Raw genomic sequence first — 18,411 nt, 5'->3', positions numbered from 1 at the left:
GCAAAACTTCTGCAAAACGTTCAATGTACCTTTTATTATAGTTTTCTTCCTTTTCGAGTCCTTGTTGGAAACCAGAGCATTCAGTTCTTCTTCAGAAAGTAGGATAAACCTAGAAATTTCTCGACTATCGTTTCGATCGGCCGCAAACGACATCTTTGTTTACATTCCGGTCCGCGCATGCGCCAATGTCGTTTTTGACGCCAGCGGGCATCAGTTTTCGGAACTGACGCCTGGCAGGCTTCAGTTCCGAGATATGATGCCTGATGTTTACGTGGATCAGCACATAGAGAACGCATCCCACGTGACTATATATCAACTGGCGAATTAGAATACAGACTGCGGCTTGGGTATGTTATAAAGCAAAATGATGCTCATTTCTAGTAAAATAAGTTAGAATAATGCGGGCTGCTCTATGTTGAAGTGACTTGAACCTGTCAATGTCAGTTTTCTAAGCCCCGTCCTAAATAATATCACTATGATCATCCAAACAATTTTGAATCAAAGAGTTATACATCAAAGTGCAAGTTTTAGTGTCGATATTCGGTCTGATACGACGTAACATACCGAGAGGTGCAGGAATCTTTTCGTTCAACCATGACAAATGAACAATCTAGTTGAGAAATTCGTGGAAAAAAGACCACTAAATATTTAAAACCGCAACCCTTTAAATGACCTGACCGTACATTTTTATCATGGATGATCAAGCTTTTTTGATATTATTATGTGAACCAAAAACCATCCGTTGTATTATCTGGAGATTTAGTGTCATTCTATTCGTATCTAGCCATTTGTCAAAAGAGAATAATACTGATCTCACTAACTGAATCACAAGAAGGTGTAATGGCAGTGTCATCGGCATATAAAAGCAATTTTACATTTTGTTATAGTAACTGGAAGATCGCTCATATAAATTATGAAGAGGAAAGGGCCAAATATAGGACATAGGGGTACCCTACAAGAGACGTGATTCTTATCAGAAAGCTTCCCATTTAATTAGACTTGTTGAGAGCGGTCTGAGAGATAGTTTTGAAACCGATTTGATGCATTATTGCTGACACCGATGCGTTTTAATTTATTGAGTGAGAGATGGTGATGAACCGTGTCGAATGCTTTTTTAGATCGAAGAAAACAATTCCTGCAAGCTTCTTATCGGCAATATTGGCATAGATATGATTGGTATCAATATCGACCAGGGTGTTCGTTTGAATATTACTTAGCAGAATACAATGCTTCTACTCTAAAAGTTCTTGGGCGACTGTACACTCACATGTGAAAAATGTATTTTACTAATTGTGATTTGAAGACCGGCTATTCACAATAGAGGAGAACTTGTGATAGTTTGAACGTTTTATTCAGCCAACAAATGACCATGCTTGGTCTTAGTGTCAAATTCTAACCCAGTGCTTACACATTTACATTCACACCAAGTTATCACAGATTATAGCTTATTTTCATCAACAGAAATGATCACGAATCTGTATGGAAAATGTCGTCAATTGTGTATTGTGGATTCAACCATTTGCAGCTGACGCACTCGTTACAAGCAGATTTTCCTGTTCTTTGAAACGTATCCTGCTGGAATTTTACTATTACTCTTTCGTCGGTTCCCTTAAGTCCGCACTGTAAATGCTTTCTGCTAGTATGATTGTTTTCGGGCAAGCTTTTTATTCAAATTGATGGTTAGCAATTTTTGATATCAGAGTTGTCCGTAACAACTAATGAAATCCCCCGTTATTTTCAAAATAAAAAAGATGTTGTTAGTTCTATAAAAAGGTGCTCTTTTCTGTTTAATCGTATCTTCATTGAGGCCTGTCAAAGAGTAGAATGATTATTTTTTTGTTACTGATGGAATTAGAAAGTGATTGGCAGGTAGTTATCAGGTTACGGTGGGCAGATTGAAGAGTAAAGAAATACTTTGATACCCAACAAATGATACTTGACCACTTCGATCTGTGCACGGGATATGAATTTAGTTTCAATTTAATAACTACAATTCATACTGGTATAAATTGTAATGGAATACTTGGTATTCAGATTTAGCTAGGTGAGTAGGTACCCTAGGTTTGAATTGGTATCTGAACGATAAATTGCTTGATATTTTTTGCCATGATTGGTATTTCTCCTGGCAAACGAATTGTCCCTGACGCTATTTGAAACCGAGTGTCGGTTTATATTGAGAGCATTCATCGGGTTTGTGTGTGCTTTATGCTGTCGATATGTGCTTCATTTAACTCCAGTTGTGTGCAGGAGTCGCGGTCCAATTCGCAACAACTCAACTCAGTCATTGCACAACGTTTTACACAAGGATGTTGCCGATTTTTTTATGAATGACTGTTTTGCCAGGTGAGTAGGTACCGTTTATTGTTAGTTCGAATTCGAACGGGAAATTGATGAATTTTTTAGCAATTTCTGACACTGAGCTAGAAAATCCGAATAAAAGAAAATATAGAAGCAATTTTAAATCATTCATCGATCAATCAACCTAATGTCTTACATGTATCATTTTAAATGAAACAAACTTTTTGTAAACGTAATGAAGTGGCTTTCGCCTGAGAGGTCTAATCAGACCATATATTGTGATTCTTGCTCCAATTTTAAAATTTATACAAATTATATTCATTTTATTTTTGTTTTGATACTCATTTCCATTTCCATGTTTCTTTTAAAAATACATTCACTCCGTGATATTCAACCGTGATATTTTAAGATAAGCATCGAGATATGCACGATATACCTCATCAGTTTTGAAGTGTCACCGAAATACATTTGCAGTTTGAAAATAAACAAATTGAACAAACTCATGCGGTCCGTGAGTTGAGGCCAAGCCTAACACAAAGTCTGGTGGACCGGACACAGAAACAATCCTCTGACGAAGCACTTTCAAGTACGTTGGCAACAATCACTACCGTTTACATTTTTGCTAAACTTTACAGCCGCTCAATGTATATCTTCATTTATTAGAATTATTGCACAGTGGCAAAACAGCCGCATTCCGTTTTAACCCTCAAAACTAATGACTACAGACTGTAAAATGAATGAATTTTAGCGACAATGGGACCATTTTGATCCGTTCCTTATAATACTGGGTGGCTGTAATCTTAAATAATCGTTCAGGAAAGTCCTGCCTAATACAACGAGCTTTAGAGCAAGGAAGTGGCTATTCGCACTGCAGTGGTGTGGATAAGGAATCTAAATTTCTCATTTGCACCGCATAGCTAAAACAAAATCAGAGAGAGGTTTACATATACAACCAGTGAAATTGTAGCTTCGAAACATACAACGACATTTTGTTAATATATAGCGCTCCTTATTAACCATATTGGCAACATGAAGTCCGAGTGGCGCGTTGAGTAAGCAAGATCTATAGAAATAGCGGCAATAGTGACTCTCTGCTGCCACGTTTGCTTCCGCGTACGAGATCTTTTTTCTCTCTACCCCAGTTTGTGCCTCTCTCTCGCTCTGTCTCTTTCTTTTTTTACCTTCCCTCTTCCCTTCTTACCCTCTTCGCTCAAGCCCCAACTCCATTTCCCCAACCCCAACGGGCCGGCGCTACTCGCACTCAGCCAACACGACAGAATAACTTTAAGTGCGATAAGCCGGCACACGGCCCATGGGCTTAAAAAAATAACATTGCAGCTGCTCAATCTCTGTGCGAAAGCCTTTAAACTTCACATCGCCTAGCTAGAGCTCACCTTTCCCTAAGGGTTTAGTCTGGAAATTGTGAAAACAAAAGTAATAGAAAAAACGCATCGTTTCTACTTGCAGAGACGTCAACTGTACCACAGTGACATGTGATGCGATGCTGACAAAAATAATTTTGGCACCGGTTACTTTGGGCTATGGACTGGACCTATTGAGCCTGCCTTTAGACCATTTTCATAATAAAAAAGAATATTTAAATGTTATCTTGGATACATGACGCAAACAATGGTACAAATGTGCGTCCTATTATACAAGCAGTTTTACGTCTCAAATAGGCACTACGGATCGGGAAAAGAGGTAACTTGGGGACCAGGATTAATAGCGATTGCCATGCTTGGTACATCAAGGCTAGCCACATGCTCTGGTGCGAATAAGAAATTTAGATTCCTTATCCGCACCGCTGCAGTGCGAATAACATCTTCCTTAGAGCAATGCCACTAAAAGCTCTGATGACTTTTATGGGTTTTTTTCCAGATAAAAATATTGAGTTATAGAACCAGCTTCATCGGATATATGTATGCAGCCTAACCGGAAAATCCTTAAACATCCCTGAAGAAAAAATACTTTGTAACAGCATAGCATGAACATGTCAAGTAAACGATTAAGAATACCATACATACTAGGAGCTGTTAGCGTAATTCTCATTTATACCACTTACTACAGCATCGTCCTAACCAAACAAGATAACGCTATTTGCGACGACAAAGTCCCAGTCCCCAAACATGTGAAAAACAAAGAAGAAGAAGTGGTAGTCGACACTACATCATCTAGCTCGGTCCAATTTGAGGTTAATGAAGCCGTTGAGCGAGATTCTTTAAAAGAGAGATTGGCCGACGTCAAAGCCAGAATCAAGGTTGTTGATGAATTGCTGGAAGGAAGAAAGGAAGAACTTGAAATAAGTGAAGCTATGATTAAATTAGCATTGAAACACAAAACATCGGTCAAGAGATTGATTGAAAAGTTCAAAGAAGTACTCCTGACGAACAAGACTTTTGCCATTGGTGTTTTAGGGGGTTCAATTTCTGTTGGTGTTGGAGCAAATGGTACTAAGGGAATATATGCAACAACTCTTGCACACTATTTGGAAAAGATGCTAGGCATTGAAGTCACAGTGGGAAATGGCGCCGTTGGTGCGACCAACAGCTATTACTATGGATACTGCTTTCAAACCCATTGCAATGTACACAATGTGGATCTACTTTTTTGGGAATTTGCTCTTAATGACAAGGGTAACCCACGAGGCTTCTTAGGACAGGAAAGGTTGACGAGAATGATTCTTGCAGACTTGCCGAACCAACCACAGTTGATTTACATGAACTTTCTCGGTGGTAAACAGGAAGCCCGTTACGAGGAGTGCGTTAACAATCAACAAAATGGTAGCCTACAGCTGAGCCCATACTATGATGTCCCATCAATCAGCATGCCAGATGCTGTATGCAAATTAGTGAAAAAATACAAAGCAGGTTATCTTTTCGGTAGCCATGATGGAAGCCATCCTGGACCCGAAGGTCACGACATGGCGGCTATATTCCTGACTGAATTAATCAAAGAGGTTCTGATCGACACGATTACAAGTTTAGAAAAAGAGTTAAACAAGAGTGGTGCCATAGAACAGTTTCTCATAGAATATAGCAGACCTAACTATTCAAACTCTGACGATGGAAAACTGCATCAAAAAGATCTTCCGCCAATTCTCTTCAATACAACTGCTATAACTCATCCTCAGTGTTGGTCCCTCATGGGATCGGAATACCGACCGACAGAGATGACTCTAATGCCCCAAGACAAGTTCGGATGGAAGAAGTTTACGCTTGCGAAAAAGGATTACCGCGGCGATCTGAAACAGGTTTGGCACACCTTTAGGCCAGGTGCCTTTATAGAATTCGAGGTCAGCATCCCTCCGTACAGAGGCCTAAAGAGCACTATTGCGATCACAACAATCACCCTTGAGCCAGACAAATGTGGATGCGCAAAAGTATTTCTAGATGACAAATACTTGGAAACACTTGACTGTCGACACTACTTTTTAGTTACTGTTGTACATGACGTAGCCTTTAATGTACTTCCTGGCACATATGTACTGAAAATCATTACCGTCGGTGAGAATGGGTTTAACATTGCGTCCTTGAGTACAGCATACGAAATTCCGGACCAGCAGTCAAAATCAGAGTACTAGCAACAAGTCAATTACATATTTTACTTGATTCTAGGGCAGGCTATCTGATGAGCTAAAGTGCGAAAAATTATTTAGTTGACTTACATCTAGTCTGGAGTTGTTTACACTCTAGCTTTTGCACAAAGCAGATAGCTGAATTTTACAAGAGCTTCAAACGGCTATTCTGAAGTTTGAAGTTTGGTCGATGCAATACAGATTGAGTCTCTACTGAACATTATGTTCTGATGTACATGCTATGTTTCACATGGGTTTTAAAAGGGAAAGGTTAAAAGTTACTTGGGGCAGAGCATTTGCAAATATTTGGGACTCTACTTTATTTAAGCGGTTAAAATGCCAATGCTGCTATCAGCCTAAGTGACTCCTTAAGGTTTGAGGCGTCTCAATGCTTGTTTTATTTAATTGCTCGTGGAATTGGGAAGTTTTAGATTTTGCACGAGTACTTTGGACATTTTTCCTTTATCGGAATTAGGGGGTCTGTGTTTAATTGAAATCACGTGCTGCTGTATAAAAGTATCCTCAATGTAGTGCGAAAGTTGATAGAAGGCGCTTAGCTATGTCATCAAATGATTACTCAGCCTTAGAGGTCCATATTTCCCATAGTGCTACGTGCTTGGATGGTAGGCTCTCTATGCAAAAATCAGGATTCCCGCTGAAACTCGCCGTACATTATAACGAAATGTAGGTACCTGATTTACCACGCCAATGAATATGTTTTAAAACATGCATTGTTCAGTCTCGATCACACCACATTTCGGTAATATATGTTTTGCTGAATTTGATTTTTCCCATTTGTGTACACTTCTACATGTGATTCTAAGGTTCTCAAATTGGAAAACGTATCTGAAAAAGTCGAAATGCCAGAATACGTTTCTATTTAAGCGAAAAAGAAGGTTAATGATCTTTGAAAAGGAAGGTTTTCCCATAATTAGTCGATGCTACCAACTCAGTGCATCCTGTTGCATACTGAATGTCTAATGCGTGGCATTTACTCACAAGTGCCGATATGATCGCGACCTCAATTCAAAACTTTACAATTACTGATCTTGTAATAGGAAATGAGAACATGGCTTGTAATATCCTGCTTTATGGTAAATTCGTTGGCTATACATCAGTTAAAAAGATACAAAAAGTCATCATTTGCTTCAGCTATATCTACTGTAGTAGTTTCTTGGAAAGTATGTAAAAAGTTATAGTCGTAAGCCAAAAAGTTTTGATGAAAAGTAATGGGAGTGTCCAGATAAATCGTTGATGTAAGGGAGAAATAGAATTTCTGTTGATGTTGCAATTGAAATTAATGGTGCTAAAGGAATGTATGCAACAACTCTCGGACACTATAAGGAAAATTTACTGGACACTGAAGTCACAGAAGAAAATGGCACCATTGTTGGCACAACAATTATTGCTTTCAAACGCATTGCATCCGCCTTTCTAGGAATTTGCTCAAAATGATAAAGGAAATCTACAAGTCGATTACGATAGGAAAGTTTCACTAGAATGGTTCCTGCCGTGCTGGCGACCTGCCCACCCAAGCACATGTAATTAAAAGTAATGTTCCCGATGGCAAACAGGCAGCATACGAAATGGCAGCCATCACCTGGACAAATACCATAACGTCCTGTCAATCAGTATGCAAGATGCAACTTCTGTTGTTCGCAATTTTTTCTGACTGTATTCACCAAAGAGGTTCATTTAGAAACAGAGATGAAGGCTTAGAAAAACGGCTATCTTAGCTTGGTTACATTAAGAAATATGTATCACAGAAGGTAAATGACCAGCCAATAAAAGATTGTAACAATTGATTATCGCACGAAAACGTTCTACCATTAATTCTCTTCCACACATAACTCATTCACGTGCAAAGAGTTGGTCCCTCATGGGATCTTAACACCAACTACTAGAGATGACTCTTTGCCCCAACACAAACTCTGATGGAGAAATTTAACCATTGTGAAAAAGAACTATCCCAGTGACCTGGAACAGGTTTTTAACACCTTCACACCCGGTGCCTTCATCGCGTTTGAGGTTGGACTATACCAGTGACCTAGAACAGGTACAATTAACCTTGAGACCCATTGCCCCCATCTAGTTTGAGGTCAGCATCCATCAAAATAAAGACCTTGCCATTGCAACGATCATCTTTGAATTAAAACATGGTAAAATACGATGCTCAAAGACAAGTATTTGACAATACTTGTTTGTTAACACAACTATTAAATCGTCATGGTCATTGACATAGGTTTTGACATACTGTCTGTTTTTGTAGAAAATGAAAATAATGTAATAATTTCTAATTATCCTTCATTTGTAGAAATAGCTCAAAAACTTAGCTAAATATGTCACTCGTCATTTCTCCTGACTTCCCTCATTCTATAACACTATTAGTGAAAATAGATGAAACTAATGAAATTGTCTGTAACACTGGCCCTTTCCATCTATGAATGGGTACTGTTTGGAATTTTCCCCCTGTAAATCATTTCCCCCTTAACTCACCATCCATATTTGTCCAAAGGACTTCGTGCCCCGGGCTCCCATGTCATCATTTTAGGATGGAAACCCCTATAAATGTTTTTACTTTCAACTTCCACAGGGGAATCATTTTTGAAGTGGGCTGGAGGCTCGATAAACCTGCAATTGTTGTTTGAAAATTTCGGGAGTTCACAGAAAGGCTCGCTCAACTCATAGTATCGTCTCATACGCAATGCACTAAGAAGGTATAGTTTTTGAAAGTCTGACAAGCTTTTGATATCAATTGTTTCAACGGGGCTTACTTTTTGGGCTAAGGTTAAAATGATACGAGTACATACATAACAAACCCATGGCCGTTTGCTTGCGCAATTCTACCGAGACCATGGCGACAAGGAAACTTTTGGCTGAGTCATGAAACTGACACTGAATGTACCTGCTATTATCTTTATGACCCGGATATACTGTAATTCACACCAGATGATTTTAATGACTTTAGTTAAATTATCTCATAAGCGTCACAATGTTTTACCGTCCATCCTTTAAAGTATACTGGAACCGTTTCACACAGAAGTTCTCAGCAATCATAGAGCAAAAATCTTAAGCAAGAACGGATACATGTAGATCTCGTATAGTCAAAGGGATCGGAGAATATGAGAGAGTATCAGCAAAAATTAAAGATTGCGGAACAGTATCGGGACCAATGCTCTTGAATGGCCTAGGAAGAAAGTCTTTCACTCAAAAGTTAAATTTTTGCAGAGCATGTAAGTGTATTTGACAAGTTCTTACTTGAATGGGCGGGAATTCCATCGTTTCTTTCAGCGTAAGTTCTTTAACAAGGAAAGATGGTATTGCAATACTTGTTTGAAAGGCAAATACCAAGGGACTTTAATGCACCGATACAGCCGCAATCATGGTGGAAGCTAAGTCTCCTTAATATTACTATAACCATCTTGATGACAAGTGCTTTTTACGATAACTTAATCTTGATCCACCGATACAGCCGCAATATCATGGTGAAAGCTCAGTCTCCTTAATATTACCATAACCATCTTGATGACAAGTGCTTTTTACGATAACTTAATCTTGATTCTCAAACCTGGAGTTGCAGGTATTCAGAGCTTTTATGCTTTGAGAAATACGATATAGATTTACAGTGTAAATCAAAACTTCCACAACTAGAAAGATCGTGTCAAGATAGTGATTGCTTTTACATCTCCACAGCTCATACGGCTCACAAACATTTACCTAAGATCCAGCACTAAATAGCTCGTATGGCAGATTGTAACCATTGAGATCAATGTAAAACATCTTGATATTACTAATACAATGTCTGTGTGTGTAGTGTGTGTGTGAGAACACAGGGACAGACGCTGGTGCTAGCTTGATGACTAGACAGAACTAACACTTTATTGTCTAAGAGTAAAGACTGTAACATATCACGTCATTGATACTGAATCTCTGGAGTGTGATTGTCAAGTCAGTATATTGACTCAAGGATGTTTACTTGATGGAAGTGAATAGATGTGAGATAGCGTTGAGACACTAAAACTACTACCTTTAAACAAAGATATGACAAGACCCCTCCTAAGGTGATTATCACCATATCAAAAATACCTGGCAATGTGACCATATTTTCTTACATCCACCATAGACTAGCAGTTCTTCTCGGACACATTTCCAAACTTCATCAGAATTATTACTTATTGCTCACAAAGATATACACAATCAAAATATACATTGAGACAGATAAAGGGAAGAGTGTTTATAATGAGTGCCCATTGTTTCCTCCAATCATAGAAGAACATTACACGGACATTCTGTATCATCTGGTTGAATGACCTTATTAAAGTACATCCGGATCTCCTTTCAAGAACCTAAGAAAAGCTTCATATCTGGACATTTGACTTGAATTTGACTCTAATGGTCACCTTTCTACTAGGCTATATGACAAGAGAGATGATTTCAACTTTAGTATAATCAATTTTCCACACCTCATCAGTAATATTCCACTCTCACCTGCTTATGGGGTATACATTTCCCAGCGTATTCGATATGCAAGAGCATGCAGTTCATATGGTGATTTTGTAGAGAGACATGGCCATCTCTCTTACAAACTGTTAAATCAAGGTTACACCAGAGCAAGACTTGTCTCTACATTCAAACGCTTTTTTGGCAGGTATCGCAAGCTGGTAGATAAATACAATATCTCTCTTCGACAAATGATCATTGATGGCATCGGTGACATGGGGCCTTAGTTAGTGACCACTACCTATCTGACTTACAGATTGATATATGGCGGGTGCCACATGTGGGGCAGGATGCGCTTACTATTTTCGAAACACCTGACATCACTTCTTGGTCTTTTGGCCAGAGGTCCATATATCTTTCTTTCATGAATTTGACTTTGTTTGTGTACCGTCTATTTACTGTCTGTTCTGTGCTGTTTTGTGTCTATGTTTACAACTATTGTCTTACAAATTTTGACCTAGTGTTATTGGATTATGGATTGGTATGATTGCGATTATTTTGGTAAATAAATGTGATAAGGTGGTCACTTTTATTATCAGTATTATTAAGTAAAAGTGAAAAGGATATTTCAAAGAGACGATTAGTTTGAATGACACAGTGTACATGTGATAATTAAATGTCCACGTGACTCCCTAAACATTTTCATTAAGGTATAATCATGTAGCACACATTTTGACATTTCGAAAACCACATAATTTTGAGATTTTAGAATTTTGCGATTACTCGACTAAAGTTATCGACCATCTTTATTCAATCTTAAAGACATTGAAAAGCTACACATTCTTATGACAAGATAAGCCAAATTTAATAATCATGTTTGAACACTCGTAATTGCTACTTCCTGATTCTCGTATTTATGAGTTTCTGTTTCTCGTAATTATGAGTTCTCTTCTTCGAAATTATGAGTTTCTGATTCCCGTCATCAATACTTTCTGATTCTCGTGATTTCGAGATTTTGTTTTTTGCTTTTTCTCTTACAAACGTAGCACGAATACGCTTCTGTACTAAGTCCAGTGAAGATAAAATTTAGCCAAGTTGCAAATTAGATTTATGAACTCATGTAAAGATGAAAAATGGCCAGAGCACATTTACGAATTCGAAATACCGAGAAAGTTATGAACTTAATCACAATGATTTGTGGTGAACGAAAGTTCCACAAACAAAGGGATAACAAACTAGTACTACTTTAAATAACGTTATCGGAAATTCCTCATTCGTTAATTTAATGAGATGATACATACAACAAAGTCACAATCAGCAAAGACAATAAAAAGTCATGCTCAATTGTGATTTCCTCATGTATATCCTAATTAACAACCTATAGTATAAATATTTTGTTTGGAAGACTTTTTTATATAAGAAGGATGTCTAGTAACATGATAATATTTCCGGCCTTGCATGTGACGATCACGTGACTGCTCCTTTGTAGGTTAGGCATCAGAGTTGTCGATGAATCAAGTTCGGGAAATACACGTTTACTGACATAGTAATTCCTTTCTACTTCGACATCATCATCTGCAAGAACTCTGAAAAAATAACAAAGAAAGGACAATATCACTATAAGTTACAAGACGCTCACAAGTGACGACACACAGTCTGAATGAACAATGGCCAACATTAAATTCTAATAGTTTATATTTTTATTGGGGAGTAGAATACAAGATTGTTTCTCTGATACAAAATAATAACTTCCTCTTCTTCTCCGTGCGGGGTGATGTTATTTGATTCGATACGATACGATGTCATATGTCATATAGCCATACCATGTCATATTGCGTTGAATAATGCCATGTCATGTGACGTGATGCCATGCTTTCATATGCTATGCAATGTTGTGTGATGACTGTTTGCATGCCAATGGCGAGAAAATTATGTCTTTGTTTCGTATCCTCATGCTAATATGGATCAGTCACCTTTCTGCCTGCGATATGCTTGAGAGGAAATCGTTTAGGATGGAAAGAAAACAAGCTGTGTTGCTTTGGGGGAATATGAAATATTGATGTATACTATGCCTATTTCATACCTCTTTTTTGAAAATTGTTTGTGATTGCTATGTGTCCCTTGAATCTTGCACAGATTTTTTCTTCATTGTTATTAGACTTCAGGCTACATCATAAATTTGGCCCTCGGTACATAATTATGGGCGCGAAAATCTTCAATAATTTGAACTACATATCAAGCAATGTGTTACTTTCATAATAATGTCTTGATTTCTCAACGAGTTTGGTCAAGTTGCACATTGTAGCAATTTTTAGTCATATGATACAGCTGGCTGCTTCAACATAGCCAAGATTTGGCGGCGGACAGGTCATCGAATGAACGGGTTGTATGAATATGCTTAAAGTTCCTAGAGTTTAAAACGATTGATGTGTGAGTGGAATTAGCTGAATTATCTAGACACCTGTTTTTAGTTTTACCGACATTTTGGTCCTTCAATAAGTGAATTACATTTAGTTGCTAGGTGAGAAAAAAGTATCTATCCGTTCAATCGGCCAGGCCAACCAAAGTTTGATTTCACAATATTCTATTTTTTGGGTTATTTTTGTAAAAACATTTATACACACACTACTGATACCGCCAATGCTAATCACTTCATGCAGCAGTGATGGCAATAGCGGTGCGCCACCAAAGGTCACATCTAGTTGCATGCTCATCGCAACTGAAAGTCTCAACCTTCAGCTCAAACCTTCCGTAATGGAACTTTAAACGATTGCCTTTCGAAATCAACAATAAAAATCAGGGGTCACCTTTCAAATTTTGGTACTAAAGAAATCAATTACCCAATGCCTCATGTTAATACACGCCAGCCGCCATAAGACTTAAGCCCGTTGAAAAGTAACACTCACGGCAGTAAATGTTACTCTTTTTTTATAAGAAGGAAATATATAATACATTAAAAAATTTCTCACCAAATTCTATTTTCGATTCAAATGGTTGAAGATTTTCCCCAGAGACACAGCAAAAAGGTACAAAATGTAGAACTTGCCTTAACTACCTAGAAACTGCGGGGTTGAAGTGACCGCATTTTGGTAAACTTGCTGTATTGCGTTCAGTCGACTTCGCCGACTCAATATTCTAAATTCAGCAGATCTAGATCTAGAGGCTGCAATTTTCGCACATTGAATTAAATACACAAGAAATTGGAAATGATATATATTGTCTGTTGGAAACGGACTTTTTTAAATTGAAACTACGGACTGGGATCAAGTCTAAGAATTTCTGTACACTAACCATTATCGACAAATACAAAATTTAGCAATGCACGAGATTTTTGTACAATGCGTAACATTTGGGACGAGTCAGGCGAGCGCTGTAGGAACAAATTGTGTAGTGGCCTAAGTCGAGCTTATACCTTACTATGAATGGGTGAGCGATGTTACATCTTGTCAATATTGAAAAGCTATTTTATTCGTAGTTTTAGCACAAAAAAGGAAGAAACCAGAATAAAATATCTAGTGGGCGTCGTATAACGGAAATTCAGCGCCGGAAACCGAGCATTAATTATTGACGGGAAGGATACGTGGCGTCTTTACTCAGCCATAACTGTGGAAGCTACAAAGACGACACGAAGAAACAACGCTAATTTGGTAAAGTGCAAGCCAAATGCTTAACCACTACCCGAACGCTTTCTGTCTCTGAATTAAGCTTCTGTGCTGGTTGATGGGCCTGATTTAGCCATATTGCAAAATAGTTTTACTACGGCCGGTGTGAACTCTTGTCCAATCATAATGCGACTAAGAAACGCTGATATAGGATAATTAACATTGCCCATATACCTTCGTAGCTGACTTGTCCGTCGCCATCGATATCAGCCTCTCGGATCATTTCGTCGACCTCTTCGTCCGTCAGTTTCTCGCCGATGTTGGTCATCATGTGACGCAACTCGGCGGCGCTGATGAAACCATTACCGTCTTTGTCGAACACGCTGAAGGCTTCGCGGAGTTCCTCCTCACGCTCACCCTCTTTCATTTGCCTCGACATCATTGTCAAAAACTCTGGGAAGTCTATCCTGCCATTTCCTGAAATGTGCAAAGGAAAACATCGTCAATTATTCAGGTCGTACGCGCCTTCAAAATAAAGAAAACCTAGTTTGTTCATACTTGTTGCACCTGGAAAATTTAAACCATTGACTTAAATAATCAAGAACTGGGAAAAAAGAGATGGTGTTCCAAATATCTGAATCGGGGCAAACCGAATGAAAATTTTGGGAATTTTAAAGTGAAAATGGGGACGTCCTCTGGGTCTAGTCTACGGTAAAATCAGACTTTCAATTTTCACCAAAACAATACCCCGAAACTTAGTTTTCTCCACGAGCCGCAATAGTGGAAATAACAAGAATGAATCAAAATTCGTGAAAAATAAAATTCAGAGCCGTTGACCGGTGAAGGACTGTGGTTCCTTAAACAGCAGATAAATCCGAGAATGCGACTTACTCAAGGTGGTGTACAGGAACTGGGGCCAGCCATCTTTATTTGTCAAAATTGCAGCTAAAATGTTATCTCTGACCTGGTGAAGGTTCACTGCTATTTCATTTCTGTAAGTTGACCATGCCTAAATCACTTAGTCTTTCACGAGAACTTATGGTACTCACTTTACGGAAATCTAATACGGTAATTCATAGGTGTATTTGCAAATGCAAGTGGCATTGCTGCACAAAATAGTCCGAGACTTTACGCAAGTTTCTGTTGTACCTATGAAAGAATTTTTCACAGTTAAAAATAACGATATCTTTAATTGTTTTTGTCGAATGGTGCGTATCAATAATATTATATACCAAGGACAGCTGCATCAATACCTCACAGAATCAGTTCAATTGCTGTCCTACATGTATCTTCAACAAGCAGTCACCTGTTTTATGGAGAGACTGTGGCTAAATATATTCCCAAACTCTCCAATCTGCAACAGATATATCTTACTGTGGTTTTACGAGTAATCTGAACATCAAACTTGCTGAATATCCAGCAAGTTTGCTAATGATATTGAGATTTTGATCAGTAATTACCAAAACACCTGTGTAATTCACCTCAAACTTGATACTTCTGGCTGCATGAGCGCTCCATAGGGTTCACAATGTGTATACAAAGTCACTTATAAGTACCATACTAGAGCAATAAACTAATTTGTGACAGGGGTTGATCCACTGGACGGCATTCCTCAGTAGAACCAACAGATGTACATGCATTCTGTACATCCGTGTATAAGCTACCCTAGTTAAACCCAAATACTGAAAGGTAAGGAGAGTATAATGGGTTGTAAGAGTTTGTAAAATTACTTTTCAGAGCAGAAAATCTATAAAAGATGTTTAAACAATGGGACATAGAATTTCCGTGAGAGCATTGTGAGGAAAAGACACGTTTTCCGTTACATTTATGATCCTATGACCCTCCATCCTCGTCACCTAATAGAATAGTCCCACTCCGCACATCTGCCGTTGTTTTTTTTTTCATTCAAGTTCACGACGACACAATTTGGTTTTCATCGCCTAAAACCTGCCATTTCATTTGTTATAAGCAATTATACTTTCATCTGTGAAGAGTTTTTTACCGCTGACTATTACAACTTTCACTGCCAGTTGTTGTTTTCACAAGATGCAGACCATTCGATATTGGTATGCTGAGTTGCTTTTACGTGCAGGCAATGTACATGCTACTTTACAGTTCACACTGTGCTGTTGATCGGCAAAATACATGACGTCTTTGTTTTACATTTTTTTTATTTTAAGATATGATTCGGAAAGATCACCAAAATGTCACTGATCCAGGGATTGTGTATTCAGTTTGATATGATGCAGTGACGTAAAATACCGTGTCAGTTTAGCTTGGAATCGTCGCTGAGTTTTGCTGCCTTTTGGCTATATGTTTGCCCATCAGTAGAAATGTGATCGAGGAATGCCAGTTCATGGAGATCGAGAGCTTGTAAATCCTTTCTGTATCTCTTCTTCCTTTACAATTCTTTGGGTGTAAGTCGATCTAGGAAAGTGATTGAAAGTCGGAGTGGTGTTATATAATTGTGCATAAATCAGCATAAATTGAGCGTTTATGGAAAAAGTATTTAAGTGGGACTGTTCGATCAGACAGTGTCCATCGAGGTTACAGAAACCTTTTTGGTGCAGTCGGCAGGTTTTCTGCATTGCAAGCTGCATTTGTCCTGTGCCATTTTATCACTTTGTTCAATGATTTTTTTTTTGTATGGGTACCCTGTTGAATGCTTTGAGTGCATATGTCTCAAATTGGTTTATGCTATCACTGCGTGGACTACAGCTGTCAGTGTCTGTGTTTACACTTTGCCACCCATGGAGTTGCTTCAGCCAGATAAGGTTTGAGGTGAATTACACAAGTGCTTTGGTAATAACAGATCAAATTCTCAATATCATAAGTGAACTTGCTGGGTAATTAGCAAGTTTGGTGTCCGGATAACTCGTAAAACCCCTGCAAAGATACTGTAACAACAAAGTCTTCAATTTATGTCTTTGTACGTATAGTCCTTGTTTGTTCTGGTTTCTGAATGATTTGCTGGGGATCTAAAAGTTTCGAAACTGGCCGAGGGACGCAGTTCGACCCTTTTGTTGCGAGGGCGTATGGGTCGCCGAGGTGAGCTTTTCATGTTGTGATTAAAGAGTGCGAACGTGTTAATATGTAGGTAAAATGGTTTCTGGTGTGACATATGCAACCCCGTCAATTTATAAAAAAATTGGACCGAGTATCATGCATAATATGTAAAAATATGTAAAGTATTGTATTTCTGACTCACCATCGGCATCTACTTCGCTGATCATGTCCTGAAGTTCGGCTTCTGTCGGGTTTTGACCCAGTGACCTCATGACGGTTCCCAGTTCCTTGGTCGTGATTGTCCCATCTCCGTCCTTGTCGAAGAGGGCGAACGCATCTTTGAATTCTGAAAGTTTAGTTTCGTGTAATTTCAATAGTGAGATATGTCATCCATAGAATGAGTCAATTTCTTCACAGGTTGTGTGTTCATACTCAAAATCGAAGGCTTATCATACCATATTTTTATCATTGAGACTTGAGTAGAAATGAAACAACATTCGTTTGTCGTTTTGTTGTTGTTTTGTTGTTGTTGTTGTTGTTGTTGTTGTTTTGGGGTTGCGAATCCCTACTTACGCTTAACAAAGATAGGATACAGACTGAAATATTTATTAAATGGTATAAGTAATTTCGGCGGTGAGATAAAATTGAACACCTTAACACAGTCTCGAAACAACATTAAATTGAATATGCAGACAGTGTATGTGTGATTCTCATATCTGACACAGTTTAACTGATATCGCGCAAGAACTGACCATCAGTGCCTATATAAGATGGCTTGTTACTGTATCAAACATGTGCTAACGTTGTATGGGATGCTGCAATGTGCTTATCTCTCCTATCCACATGAACGCATAGTTACGTCGGGTTTCAACGTGTCTCTGCCAATCGAACAGTCGAATCGATCACCCTACTTTGCTGCCAGGTCGCCTGTGTGGCGGTCCTTAACATCTGTTTGCTCTTCAACACTGTGATGCATATTGGATCGAGTTTCGGGTCACATTTTGCATGCTATGGCCAATCATAGACCCTCGGGGGCCAACATATCAAGATTATAGTTAGTTTCATTTTTACCAGTAATGACCATATGTAACTGCTAACTTTCAGTTCAAAGGGCCATTAATGCTAACTTTTGACAATTTTTCACCATTTTTGTTTTGAATGTGAATACTAATACTTTGTTCTACTCCCGAAAGCATGTTGATATAAGCAGTGTTCAGCTTGTCAAATCATTTTGTATGTGTGTAAACTGCATTATTATTGTTGCAAAGTGACTTCTGGTCCGGACTAGAATTCAAATGTAAACAATAACAATGCATTTAACACATATAGACGCTCACTCGACAAGCTAAATAATGGGTGTTTCAACATTCTTTTGGGAGTAGAATAAGAATTTGCAATCGATATGCAAAATAAAAACAATAAAAAAATCATCGAAATTTTGCATTACTGGCCCTTTAACACGTCTCTACACAAAATACTTGAGGGGCCATG

General features: G+C 38.3%; 2 protein-coding genes across 2 annotated transcripts in view; one reads left to right on the top strand and one right to left on the bottom strand.

Annotated features, from left to right (window-relative positions):
- Positions 1-1,927: 1,927 nt before the first annotated feature.
- On the top strand, positions 1,928-7,684 carry LOC139118277 (uncharacterized). The gene is made up of 2 exons (XM_070681544.1): positions 1,928-2,044; positions 4,177-7,684. Exon 2 carries the CDS (start codon positions 4,283-4,285, stop codon positions 5,876-5,878), a length of 1,596 nt encoding a protein of 531 aa, XP_070537645.1. The 5' UTR covers positions 1,928-2,044; positions 4,177-4,282; the 3' UTR covers positions 5,879-7,684.
- A 3,418-nt stretch (positions 7,685-11,102) lies between these two features.
- The window catches only part of LOC139119047 (calmodulin-like), a 10,472-nt gene continuing 3,163 nt past the window's right edge, over positions 11,103-18,411 (bottom strand). Inside the window, exons 3-5 of the mRNA XM_070682662.1 lie at positions 17,123-17,266; positions 14,149-14,391; positions 11,103-11,898 (exon numbers count right to left, since the gene is read on the bottom strand). Of these exons, the coding sequence (XP_070538763.1) occupies positions 11,870-11,898; positions 14,149-14,391; positions 17,123-17,266 (416 nt within the window). The 3' untranslated portion in view covers positions 11,103-11,869. The remainder of the gene's footprint in view (positions 11,899-14,148; positions 14,392-17,122; positions 17,267-18,411) is intronic.

This window comes from Ptychodera flava, chromosome 19 (genome assembly GCF_041260155.1).
Source record: "Ptychodera flava strain L36383 chromosome 19, AS_Pfla_20210202, whole genome shotgun sequence".
NCBI classification, from domain to species: domain Eukaryota; kingdom Metazoa; phylum Hemichordata; class Enteropneusta; family Ptychoderidae; genus Ptychodera; species Ptychodera flava.
The sequence above is the reverse complement of the archived record's forward strand: the minus strand, read 5'-3'. Positions and strand labels throughout refer to the sequence as shown.

Excerpts from the sequence above, each read along its gene's own strand:
- LOC139118277 (XM_070681544.1), top strand. The coding sequence starts at position 4,283 with ATGAACATGTCAAGTAAACGATTAAGAATACCATACATACTAGGAGCT.